At 44.8% G+C, this 12,213-nt stretch overlaps 1 protein-coding gene across 1 annotated transcript; it reads right to left on the bottom strand.

The window, feature by feature from the left end:
- Positions 1-9,780: 9,780 nt before the first annotated feature.
- On the bottom strand, positions 9,781-11,691 carry LOC100824175. Its single transcript, XM_010234893.1, has 2 exons — positions 11,634-11,691; positions 9,781-10,379 (listed from the first exon to the last, which is right to left on the bottom strand). The coding sequence occupies exons 1-2, from the start codon at positions 11,689-11,691 to the stop codon at positions 9,781-9,783; spliced, it is 657 nt and encodes a 218-aa protein (XP_010233195.1).
- Between the last annotated feature and the right edge of the window lie 522 nt (positions 11,692-12,213).

Genomic DNA, 12,213 nt, shown 5'->3' with positions numbered 1-12,213 from the left:
GGTGGGCTGGTTGCCAATCTTGAACAAGATGAAGCCTGGTCTCCTCTCCGCTAAATTAATAACCAGCGAATGATGCATATAGATATTCCTTGGATTCGTAGGAAGCTAAGGACATGGTGTAACTGATACTATGCACGGCCTGATTCTTTGGGTTTGGATGGGATTTAGAACTGAGGAGGCATAGGGTGTTGCTGCTGGTTCGGTAAAACTGAGAAGGGGAAAAGGAAAATGGCGAAGAAAAAGAAGAGGCACTGTGAGGATTTGTTGTGCTGTTCTGGGGGTGGCTCGGTCCATAAAGTTTGGAGGTAAAAGAACTAATTCTTACGGGGTTTTTCCCGCTCAACAAAAAAAACCCCTACGGTTTTTCCCAATTCAATCACAATTAAATTATTTTTACATACTAGAGGTGTATGAGTTGGATTTAATATAAATTGGAACGCACATGTTTATAAAGGTCTACAAGAATATTAAGACACCAGAAACACTCCCAAGGATTTTGAGACATTTGCACTAAAACCACGACAAGTATTTAGGAACGGAGGAAGTATTAGATTATTTTCTCAACTGAGCTGCGGTACGACGAGTGGCGGATGCGAATCGTGTTTTCCTGATTGCATCTATCGTGTTGTAGGTGGATTTGGGTAGGGGGTTTTCTGCAAATCGCGTTTAAGTGATGGGGTTGATTCCCACCTCTCATTTGTACTGCACATCGTATATCCGATGGCTAAAGAAGGAAGTTTCTAAATTTGTACTGAATGAGAGTTTTCATTGGATATGCCTCATTCACATGATGCCTAAATCATTAATGGAAAATCAGTATTACACGGTGACCACCAGAGCAAATCTTGTTCGATCTGATGGCTAAAGAAAGAAGTTTGTAAATTGTCAAATCTAAAGAAGGAAGTTTGTAAGTTTGCTCACTCCTTCCACATTCAATACTATAATGATTTTCCATAATGATTTAAGCAGAAAGTCAAGATATGAGCCCTCCTTCCACACTATAAACACCATTGGTCCTGCCGCTCTTGATCTGAGGTTGTTATACGTCTCTCTTCTCTCTCAAACAATCCAGCGATGGTGTTAACAAGGAAGGAAATTGTTTCCGTCCTCATCCTCTGCCTACTTCTAGTGCATTCAGGTAAGAATCATGTGTATCTTTATGCAAACATGTAAGTTGTCTCCCATCAGACACATCACTGTGTGCCAACCTCAAAAATACCTGACCAATGTTCCTTGCATGCCATCTACATGAATCTACAGGCCCGGTGACCTATGTGCTTGGTAATGACGATGACTGTTGGATAGAGTCCCCATCTTTCGCTTGGTGCAAGACTGCCAAATGCAGGACCCACTGTCGGGACCATGGCTTCGTCGACGGACGGTGTGATTGGTCGTTTCCCAACCTAGGAGTGTGTGAGTGTCGGTATCCAAACTGCAACCGCAGGGTAGCGGCACCGGCAGCCGCTCCTGATCCTTCAAGGGATTAAACCCGAAGTAGTGTGTGGGACAAACGTGTGTCATCTCTTTACTCTTTACGGGGTATGCCCCACGGTCCCACCCGTTGCTACATGATGAAATAATATAAAGTTATGCTAATCAAATTTTATTGTCTTAATAAAATATTACTTCCTCCAATCCATAATAAGTATCGCAGATTTAGTACAAAACTCGTGATTAGTGCTTCATATCGCACGGTATCCCTGACAGAAAGGAGTATTATGGATAGGAGGAATAGATTAGATCGGGACTGCTTAACGCGTAAACACCATCTCTTTCGTTATATCTTCACTGCGCGCACACTCCGGTTCTGGCCGTGTGCCCGCCCGTGCATGTATCCTGCATCATGCGTATCGTGTTGCGTTAATGAACACAACAACGCAACGCGTCTCTCACCGAAAAACATGCGCAAGCAAAGCAAGCAATCAGGCACGCAAGGCAGCGGCGAACAGGGGAGGCAAGGAGCCCATGACAAAAAACGAAAGTATCTTTAATCAAGTGGCGTCGGCGTCGCCCGGACGTCCACGGCCAGCGGAACAAGAACGTGATGCAGCTGAAGAAGCTCAACATGGCGCTCTTCCCCGTCCGCTACAACCACGAGTACTACCAGGACGCCATCGCCTCCAAAAGGACCTCTCCAAACTCGCTTACTATAGTGATAGTTAAGTGCGTTGCAACGGAGTCATAAACTTAATAACAACCCTAGCACCGCGAGTCTCAATAAACCAACAATTCAGAATCCATGCCAGGTAGAGAACAAAAAACCAACTGTGACATACACAAATTGAATGACAATTGATGTTGGCAATTTACTAATAATAAAGTATTGGTGGAGGACACAGTGGAGAGCTGCCACATCAGTGTGCGCAGCGGGCCACTGTAGAACTCCCCGCCGGCGGTGGCCTGCCGGTCGGGGCGGCGAGCGCTACGGCGGTTGGATCCAGCAGAGGAAGCAGAGGAAGCGCTCCGCGCCAACACATATCGGGAAGACAGGAGGAAGGGATCGAAAGGGAGAGGAAGACCCAGACCGTGGTGGCGATGACGGTCGGGCGCAGCGAGCTCTGTGGCATGGCAGGCGAATCCGGCAGGCGACCGAGGTAGTAGTCTTCCCTGGCCATGTAGATTGGAGAGCCGGGGAACCCTAGCGGGTGGTTGGGTCGCGGCGGTCGGGTCGCCGGAGCACACGAGGACAGAGGGCGGGCGGCGGCTGAGATGGGAACGATGGCGGAGGGCGCGGTTGGATCCGGATTTTTCTCCTTTTCGTTTCGTGGGTTTTTTTTGCGTGGTTTCCTCGTCGTGGGATGGGATTGCGTGGGATTAGTTTTTTGCGGGCGGGGGTTTGGGGACGTAGTAGCCACCTGTGGCTTAAAGATTATGCATGGCTTAATCTATACCAATACTAATATATTAAATTGGAATTGGTGGTTGGAGTTGATGGTATGGTCGTTGTCGTAGGTTAATTTCACAACCAATATGTCATTGTCCGTTATTTTTTTTTCTCCAGTTTTTTTCACGATTTCTCCTACTCTGTCTTACAACCGACGTCACCACACCCGCATGCTGACCTCGACGGCGCCATGAATTGCCTACACAGAAAATAAAAATAAATAGTTTGTGATTTTGTTGACCCGTAGCAACGCGCGGGCATACCTGCTAGTAGTGATATATATGTGTTGGTTGGAACACCTTCATATTTCTTTCAGTCCAATTCTTCTGAGAAACAAACATCACTAAGGTGACCATGTTTTTTTTGCCGGATCACCACCAATGCTGGACCGAATTAAAGCTTTGGTCAAAGAAGAATATCAGACTTCCTTCTCAGTTAAGCAACTTTAACTAGTAACATCTATTTTTCAGAATGGAGGATCTTCACAGATTACTCGACTGCCTTCACACATTTAATACTGATTTCCCCTTATTAATTTGAGCAATTATATGTGCTCGCAAGCATTTATTTTTCAACTTTGAAGAGATATTATTTGTGTTGTCTTCTTCCTAGCAGAAAGTGTACAAATAAACCCTCCTTCCACACTACAGAGCACCATTGTTTCCGCGCTCTTGACAGATCTGCGGGTGTTGTACATCTCTCCTCTCTCAAACATTTCAGTGATGGGGTTAACAAGGAAGTCAATGGTTTCCAACCTCATCCTCTGCCTACTTCTAGTGCATTCAGGCAAGAAACATGTCCCTTTTTTATGCAAGCATGTAAGGAGTCTCTCATCACATGCACCCAGAATAAAAATCTCTGACCTTTATTCCCTACATGCCATGTATTTTTCAACATGAATCTACAGGCCTGGTGTCATCTGCGCTTGGACTTACCGACTATGATGACTGTTGGACACCGTCCTCGTCTTTCGCCTGGTGCAAGACCGCCAAATGCAGGGGCCACTGTCGGGATCGCGGCTTCGTCGACGGGCGGTGTGATTGGTCGTTCCCCAACCTAGGGGTCTGTGAGTGCCGGTACCCAAACTGCAAGCATAGGGTAGCGGCGGCCGGTCCTGATCCTTCGAGGGATTAAACCCAGAGGCGTGTGTCATCTCCTAGCAGGCTATGTCTCACAGTTGCACCTACATAAGGAAATAAAAATATATGATTATTTTCTGTCGTTACCTCGAGCTTTGTTTGCTGCACGAAAGTCAAAGTAAAAAAAAAATAGTCCACTGGTTTCTCAAACGTATACTCCATTCGTTCTGTCGAACGTATAATTTTGCTACTTTTCGAACTTTCTAAAATTTGACCTAACTCATAGTAAAAAAGTATCATCATATATAGTGTCAAATCAAGATAGTATGAAAATACATTTTGTAATTGATCTTCATTGACACCCTAGATGTCGATTTTTCTCTGGAGCTTCACTTGTCTTTTCACGGTTAAGCAATTTTGTAGAAATGCAGCTGAACGAACTCCAGCACTGGTAACCAAGATGGCAAGTGGTCCCTCTCCCTCCTAACTCTTTGATCTGTCATGTTTGGCCTCCATCCCACCTTTCTCCGCTGGCTTCTATACATCCGGAGAGGCAAATAAAGGGGGTTATGTTTGTCTTTGTTTGGCTATACTACTTTAGCTTCGATATTGATATAGATAGTGTCTTTGGATGTAAATAAAGCGTTGAACCAGGTCTGAACAGTTTGTTGTTCTTTTCTCCTTGCTCTCGTAGGACATCCACAATAGTAGAGTCGGCATTAACTCTCCACGTTATTTAGAGTCGACGACAAAATAATACATGTAATAGGTTGTGTCTTTAGACTTAATATAAACAATTTGTTACCTGGAGGGTGCACCTTCGTACTTGAGTGGGAGTGAAAGAACTGTCCATTTGCCTGGTAGGGGCAATCTAAAGGACATGATGGAGGGTGCGCCATCATACTTGAGGAGGTGGCATCACAAGATCTTTGGATTTGTCACTCCTTCTTCGGCATGGTGGGCTCTCATAATGACATCAACATGCTTCAATGCTCTTAGGTATTCTCTAGGCTGCGAAAAGCGAAGCTCCAGTAATCAACTATGAGGTCAATTGCAACCCATACAGCAACGGGTACTAGCTAGCCGATGGTATCTATCCTGAATGGTCCACATTTGTTAATACAATCCGCAGGCTTCAATGAGAAAAAAAGTCTAGATAAAGAGTAGGAGAGTGCTAGGAAGGATGTGGAACGGACATTTGGTGTGCTCCAAGCTCGTTGGGATATTGTTCGACGTCCTGCTAGAACATGGAAGGTGGAGATCATGACTGAGCTGATGACAGCTTGTATGATCATGCACAACAAGATTGTTGATGATGAGCATGATGATTCCATCTATGATACAGAATGAGACTTTCAGGGGGATTTGGTTGGACCTCACCCCGTACCGGCAACCTTCCAACAGTTTCTCCATGTGCATCATGAAATCCGTGATCGAACCACCACTCACAACCAACTCCAAAACGGTTTTGTTGAGCATATGCAGAACCACGTAGAAAATCAGTAGTCCCCTCTTATTTTATTTGTATTTAGTTCAATGTTGAAGACACGCCGCCGGCAACCAACCTCAACAAGAATACGAGAAGCTGCTGATGGAAATCCTAGATATCTCTAGGTGTAGATCTTCCGGTAGATTAGAGTTTCTGTGAATCATCTAGGGATTGGTATGGGAGAGAGAGAGAGAGAGAGAGAGAGAGAGAGAGAGAGAAGAGGAATGTACCTTCCCCCCTTGGCTGCTTGAGGCCGAGGTGGACGACATGACGGCGAGGGACGGTGGCGAGGGCGGCGGTGGAGCTTCCCGCGCCTCTGCGCAAAACCCTAGATCGGTTGGGGTTTGTCGTTGGGGTTGGTGGCGAACGTAGACGAACCTCGTAGTGCGTGGCCCGACCCGCCACCTCTTTATATAGCGCAGCGCGACAGGGGCCCGCCAACCATATTGGGTTGGGCGTCCCCGATCAGGACGCGTCAGATTTAGTCCCGATGGGTCGTTGGGCCCACACGGTTGGGAGATCACTCTAACATTCTCCCCCTTGATCTCAACTTTCTTTTAACTGTATACCTTTTGCTTTACTCGTTCCACCACCGATTAGTACGTAGAGCATGTTTCATCGTCTCAGCTTAATTGCCGATAGAATCAGACAGCTACAATATACCTTTCTGTGTTGAAACAAATTATGTTTCTTTTCGGGCCTTTCTTGATCCAGGAGTCATAGGCTTTCCCTTAAACCCAAGCCGGCTATGTGTTCCTTGCACACATTGGGTGGTAAGTCTTTCGTAAGCGGATCCGCAAGCATGTCCTTTTGTCCTTATATGCTTTAGACTTATAGTGTGATCCTGGATTTTATTTTTCACAACATAATACTTTATCTCTATTGGTTTGGTAGCATTACTCGACCTGTTGTTGTGAGTATAGAATATTGCGGGCTGGTTGTCGCAGTACATCTTTAGTGGCTTGTCAATACAATCTACCACTTTCAAGTCGGGTATAAATTTCTTTAACCATATCGCTTGCCCCGTGGCTTCATAACATCCTATAAATTCTGCGTACATCGTGGATGATTCAACTATTGACTGTTTGGAACTTCTCCACGAAATAGCCCCGCCTGCGAGAGTGAATACGTATCCTGACATGGATTTTCTATCATCTCTGTCTCCTACAAAATCTGCATCTGAATATCATTTTATTTCTAGAGAATCAGATCTTCTGTATGTTAGCATGAGGTCTTTTGTGCCTTCGCATAACGCAATGCTTTCTTTACCATTTTTCAGTGCTCTATGCCTGGATTTTCTTGATATCTACCGAGTACCCCAGTGATAAAAGCTAAGTCAGAGCGTGTGCACACTTGTGCATACTGTAGGCTTCCAACAGCCCAAGCATATGGAACCGTTTTCATTTGATCGATCTCATATTGGCTTTTGGGACATTGAAATTTCCCATAACTGTCGCCCTTGACTATAGGAGCAGGTGTGGCATTGCTCGCATGCATATTGTATTTCTTTAGAATCTTTTCTAAATATGCCTTTTGCGATAGTCCTAGAACCTCATTTTTTCTATCTCGATGAATTTCTATGCCCAAAACATACGATGCCTCACCAAGATCTTTCATATCAAAATTTGAGGACAAGAACTTCTCTGTTTCTAGTAATAGACTGACATCACTACTAGCAAGCAAGATATCATCCACATACAAAATTAGGAAAATGTATTTCCCACTTTTAAACTTTGTATAAACGCAGTTGTCCTCAACATTCTCTTTAAACCCAAATTTCTTAATAGTCTCATTCAATTTTAGATACCACTGTCTAGAGGCTTGCTTTAATCCATAAATGGATTTCCTTAGGCGGCATCCCATGTTTTCATTGCCTTCCATGATAAAACCCTTGGGTTGTTTCATGCAGACCTTTTCTTCTAAATCCCCGTTTAGAAATGTCGTCTTTACATCCATCTGATGTAGCTCTAAATCAAAATGCGCCACTAGTGCCATTATTATTCTGAAGGAATCCTTGCATGAGAATGGTGAAAATGTCTCATTGTAATCTATTCCATCTCTTTGTGTAAATCCTCTTGCCACGAGTCGTGCTTTGTATTTTTCTATATTCCCTCTAGAGTCATATTTGGTTTTGTAGACCCGTTTATAGCCTACCGTTTTGGCTCCTTTAGGAATTTCTTCTAAGTCCCAAACTTCATTGGAACTCATTGATTTTATCTCATTTTCCATGGCCTCCAGCCACTTCGATGAGTGAGAACTACTCATGCCTTCTTCATATGAAGTGGATCATTCTCCATATGAACTCTTCCTGTATTATAAACTTTATAATCTTTAGGAATGGCTGATCTTTTAACTCTTTGAGACCTTCTAGGGGCCTCAATTTCTAGCACATTCTGTGTCTCTACTTGCGGCGCATCTTCGGAAGGTGGCTGCTGCAGTTGTCTTTCATGTGCAACAATGGGTTGAGTCGGCTCTTGACGGACAGGTTCCGGACGTTCACTCATTGTTGACATGTGTGGAGTTGCAACAGGTGTTGGCACAACAATCTCAGGTATTGTTGGTGCGGCAACAGCAGGTAGTGAAAAGAATGGCTCCTGAGTCATCGGATTAGGTGCATGCACCCTCTTCTCCTCAAGATCAACTTTTCGAGCTACCGTGCTCCCCCTCATCATTTCGTCCTCTAAGAAGACGGCGTGTCTTGTTTCTACAAACTTTGTGTATCTGTCTGGACAGTAGAAACGAAAACCTTTTGATCTTTTAAGATAGCCAATGAAATGGCAACTTACTGTCTTGGTATCCAATTTTGTAATATTTGGGTTAAATAATTTGCCCTCAGCAGGGCTTCCCCACACCCGTAGGTGTTGTAGAGAGGGCACTCTGCCTGTCCACAGCTCGTACGGTGTTTTGGGCACCGACTTGCTTGGTACTCTATTGAGAATGTGAATGGCGGTTTTTAATGCCTCCATCCACAATCCTAATGGTAATGTGGAATAACTCATCATACTGCGCACCATATCCATAAGGGTACGGTTACGCCTTTCAGCTACTCCATTTTGCTGAGGCTCGCTCAGCATTAAATATTGGGCAACTATTCCATTCTCCTGTAGGAACCTTGCAAAAGGTGCAGGGACTTGGCCATATGGGGTATGTCGACCGTAGTACTCCCCCCACGGTCAGATCTTACTATTTTTATTCTTTTATCATGCTGATTTTCAACCTCAGTCTTGAATATTTTAAATTTATCCAACGCTTCTGACATTTCTTTTATTAGATAAATGTAACCATAACGGGAGTAGTCGTCTGTGAATGTTATGAATGAATCATAACCATCCACATTTTTCACATGAAATGGTCCACAAATGTCAGTGTGAATAATTTCTAGTGTGCTGGCGCTACGTGTTGCACCCTTTTTGATTTGTTTTACATATTTTCCTTTAACACACTCTATGCATTGCTCTATTTTTGAGAACTCTAATGGAGGAAGAATTTCGGTTTTAAAAATTCTTTCTATTCTCCCCCTCGAAATATGGCCTAAACGACGGTGCCATAATTTTGATGATTCATGAGTCCTCTTTTTTTTCTTTTGTGCTTTCTCCGATGCGGCAACATGTTCATTCACATTACACATAGAATATACGTTTTCACGTATGGATAATAAATAAAGCTCATTGTGAAGGAAAGCAACACCCACACAATCATTATTAAACCATATGGCACACTTGCCATGTCCAAAATGACATTCATAATCAACTTTGTCCAAACGTGAAACACTAATCAAGTGTCTGTGCAATGAAGGAACATAAAAAACATCTCTAAGCAGAATCGTGAATCTATCGGCAAGCTCCAAGGAGATGTCGCTGACAGCTTCAACGTCCGCTTGGACTCCATTTGCAACTTCAATGCATCTTTCGTTTCTTTGCGTAGTCCGCGTCGAAAGGAATCCATGTAAAGAATTTGCACCATGAACAGTTGCACCAGATTCAATCCACTAAGTAGATTTCAAAACTTGTGTATACAAGGATTCATTTACAAAAGAAATGGAGTTTATACCATTCTTTGCCATTATTGACTTCAGCCATGTTGGGCAATGTCCAGTCTTCTTGCAGTGGAGGCATGTATCTTTGTCCTCTGGAAAAGACTTTTGCTGATGCTGATGTTGCATGGGAGCTTTACCATGTGGCTTTGAAGGGGGAATTTTGATTGCCTTGATTGAAGTTCTTTATCTTGTTATCCTTCACATAGTTCAGGGAACTACCATATGAGGATTTAATTCTGTCCTCTTCTTGCACACACATGACTATTGTCTTTTCAATATCCCATCGCTTTGGCTACATGTTGTAGTTGATAACAAAAGTGTCAAACTCTTTTAGCAGTGAAGCCATAACCAGATGAACAAACATTGCAGACTTGATCTCTAGATCAGAATCCATGGGTTTCAGCTTAGCTGCCATGTTGCTCATCCTGAGGATATGCTCTCTTATGCCATGTCTTCTTCCAGTGTACTTTTCTGTCACCAGTTGCTTTAGTAGCTGGGTAGCATATATCTTTGAAGAGCCAGTGAACTGGCTCTTTATCTTTTCAAGATACTCCACTACGGAAGCACACTCTGCAATTGAGCCCACAATAGCGTGCTCAGTTGTGTTCTTTATGAAAGCCATGCACTTTTTGTTGGCGGTGAGCCACTTTTTGTTCTCGAGGGTGTATGACATCTCCAATGGAGCATACTCCCTCTTCTTTTTTCCCCAAGCAGCATCATCATCTTTATCATCCCTGACTGGCTCTGTCGGCTTTGGTGGCTGTGAAGTGTCAACCACCCAGTCCACCTCAGCACAGACGAAAGCCAGGTCAACTTTCTTTCTCCACTCAGTGTAGTTGTCACCCCTGAGAGTTGGCACGTCCTTGATGCATCCCATCAAATAGTACCCTCCTGAAATCACAATTGCATGCATTAATCCAACGTTGGTCAAAAATAATACATACAACTGTTTGTGCAATTTAATCTATATCACCGTTGGACAGAAAATAGAAATAAATACACATATTAACCATTAATCATGATCATGCTATTAATGTTGTTGGTCAAGAAAAATAACAGGACCACAATTGTCATGAAACACTTTTAACCAAGTTCTTTAGATTTAAGCAATACTTTTAAACTATTTGCAGCGGAAAAAAGATGAATAAAATTCATAACTTTATACTTTTCAGAAGCATTATTTTGCACTTTTCTATTTCCTAAAACATACATCTCGTGGCTTAGATTGAATAGGAGAAAAGTTATACCAAAATGTGCAAAAACTTATCATAAACTGTAAAAGAATACTTCTGTAAAAAAATAAAACTATTTTTGTGCCCAAAACAGTGCCTGGCCCACGGCCTGCCACGCGCTCGGCCTCATTTCTGGCCCGAGGCCTGTTCGTGCTCACACTGGCCCAACGGCTTGCTAGCCACCCGCGGCCCACGGCCCCGCCACGCATCCACTGCGCGCCCGGGCTCGGCCTGCTAGCTCCTTTACTCAACGCGGCCCGCGGCCCACGCGGACAACGGCCCACCTCGCGCATGTGGCCCGCCAGGCAGGGGCAGCCACGCCAGGCTCAGGCAGCCGTCCGATCGAATCGGACGGTTGGGAGCGAATTTTGGCCGAGTCAAAACATTTCGGCCGAAACCCCCCAAACCCTAACTCCTTTTGTTTTCCCCTCTTGCCTTCTCTTGTGGCGGTGGCAGGGAGGCTTTCGGCCGCTGCGCCGGCGACGGCGAGCCCCGCCCCCTCCTTTCGCCGGGGTCCAGGGATTCTCCCCTCGCGGCGGCGGCCTTGGCCTCTTGCCGGCGCGCGCGTGCACCTGAAGGTGTGCGCGTCGCCGTCAAGCGGTCAACGGCGCTGCCCTTTCCCGGCGTGAGCCCACTTGCGACAACGATCGGCGGCGCCATGGCGACGGCGACCAGCGGCAGCCGCCACCTCTTGGGTAAGTTTTTCTTTTCTCTTTTAGGGTTAGGATTTGTCTCTTTTTTGCTTTTCTTCTTTTCTTTTTCTACTCGACCGATCTACTTCTCTCTTCATGCTCTGATACCATTGATGGAAATCCTAGATATCTCTAGGTGTAGATCTTCCGGTAGATTAGAGTTTCTGTAAATCATCTAGGGATTGGTATGGGATAGAGAGAGAGAGAGAAGAGGAATGTACCTTCCCCTTGGCTGCTTGAGGCCGAGGGGGACGACATGACAACGAGGGACGACGGCATCGACAGAGCTTCCCGTCGCCTCCGCGCAAAACCCTAGATCGGTTGGGGTTTGTCGGTGGGGTTGGTGACGAATGCAGACGAACCTCGTAGTGCGGGCCCCGGGCCCCCACCTCTTTATATAGCGCACACGGCTGGAGATCATACTAACAGCTGCAGCCACTTAAGTCGTAGGAAGAGAAGAGATGCTTGGGCTGCCACTTTCACTTCTTATGAGCCAAGCCCACGTAACAACCCAGTCCATCTTAGAATCAGGAAAACCTAGCTTTCTTCCACCTCCCACACTATATAAGAGCAGCCATACCCCCTTTGGCTTGTTGTGTTTTGTTTAGATAAATTAGTCATTTTTGCAACTTCGAGTTTCACTCTAGTGCCCAACGGTGTAGTGCAGAAGCGCTATCAGAACCCCACGCCGATACTCGTCTCTTTGAGACTATTAAATCTCATATCTATATTCGCAATTTCAAATTGTCTGATCTTAATTCTTGCTTGTTCTCGATTGCTAGCAGGAATTCAAACTTCGTG

Source organism: Brachypodium distachyon, chromosome 2 (genome assembly GCF_000005505.3).
Source record: "Brachypodium distachyon strain Bd21 chromosome 2, Brachypodium_distachyon_v3.0, whole genome shotgun sequence".
Classification (NCBI taxonomy): Eukaryota; Viridiplantae; Streptophyta; class Magnoliopsida; order Poales; family Poaceae; genus Brachypodium; species Brachypodium distachyon.
The sequence above is the reverse complement of the archived record's forward strand: the minus strand, read 5'-3'. Positions and strand labels throughout refer to the sequence as shown.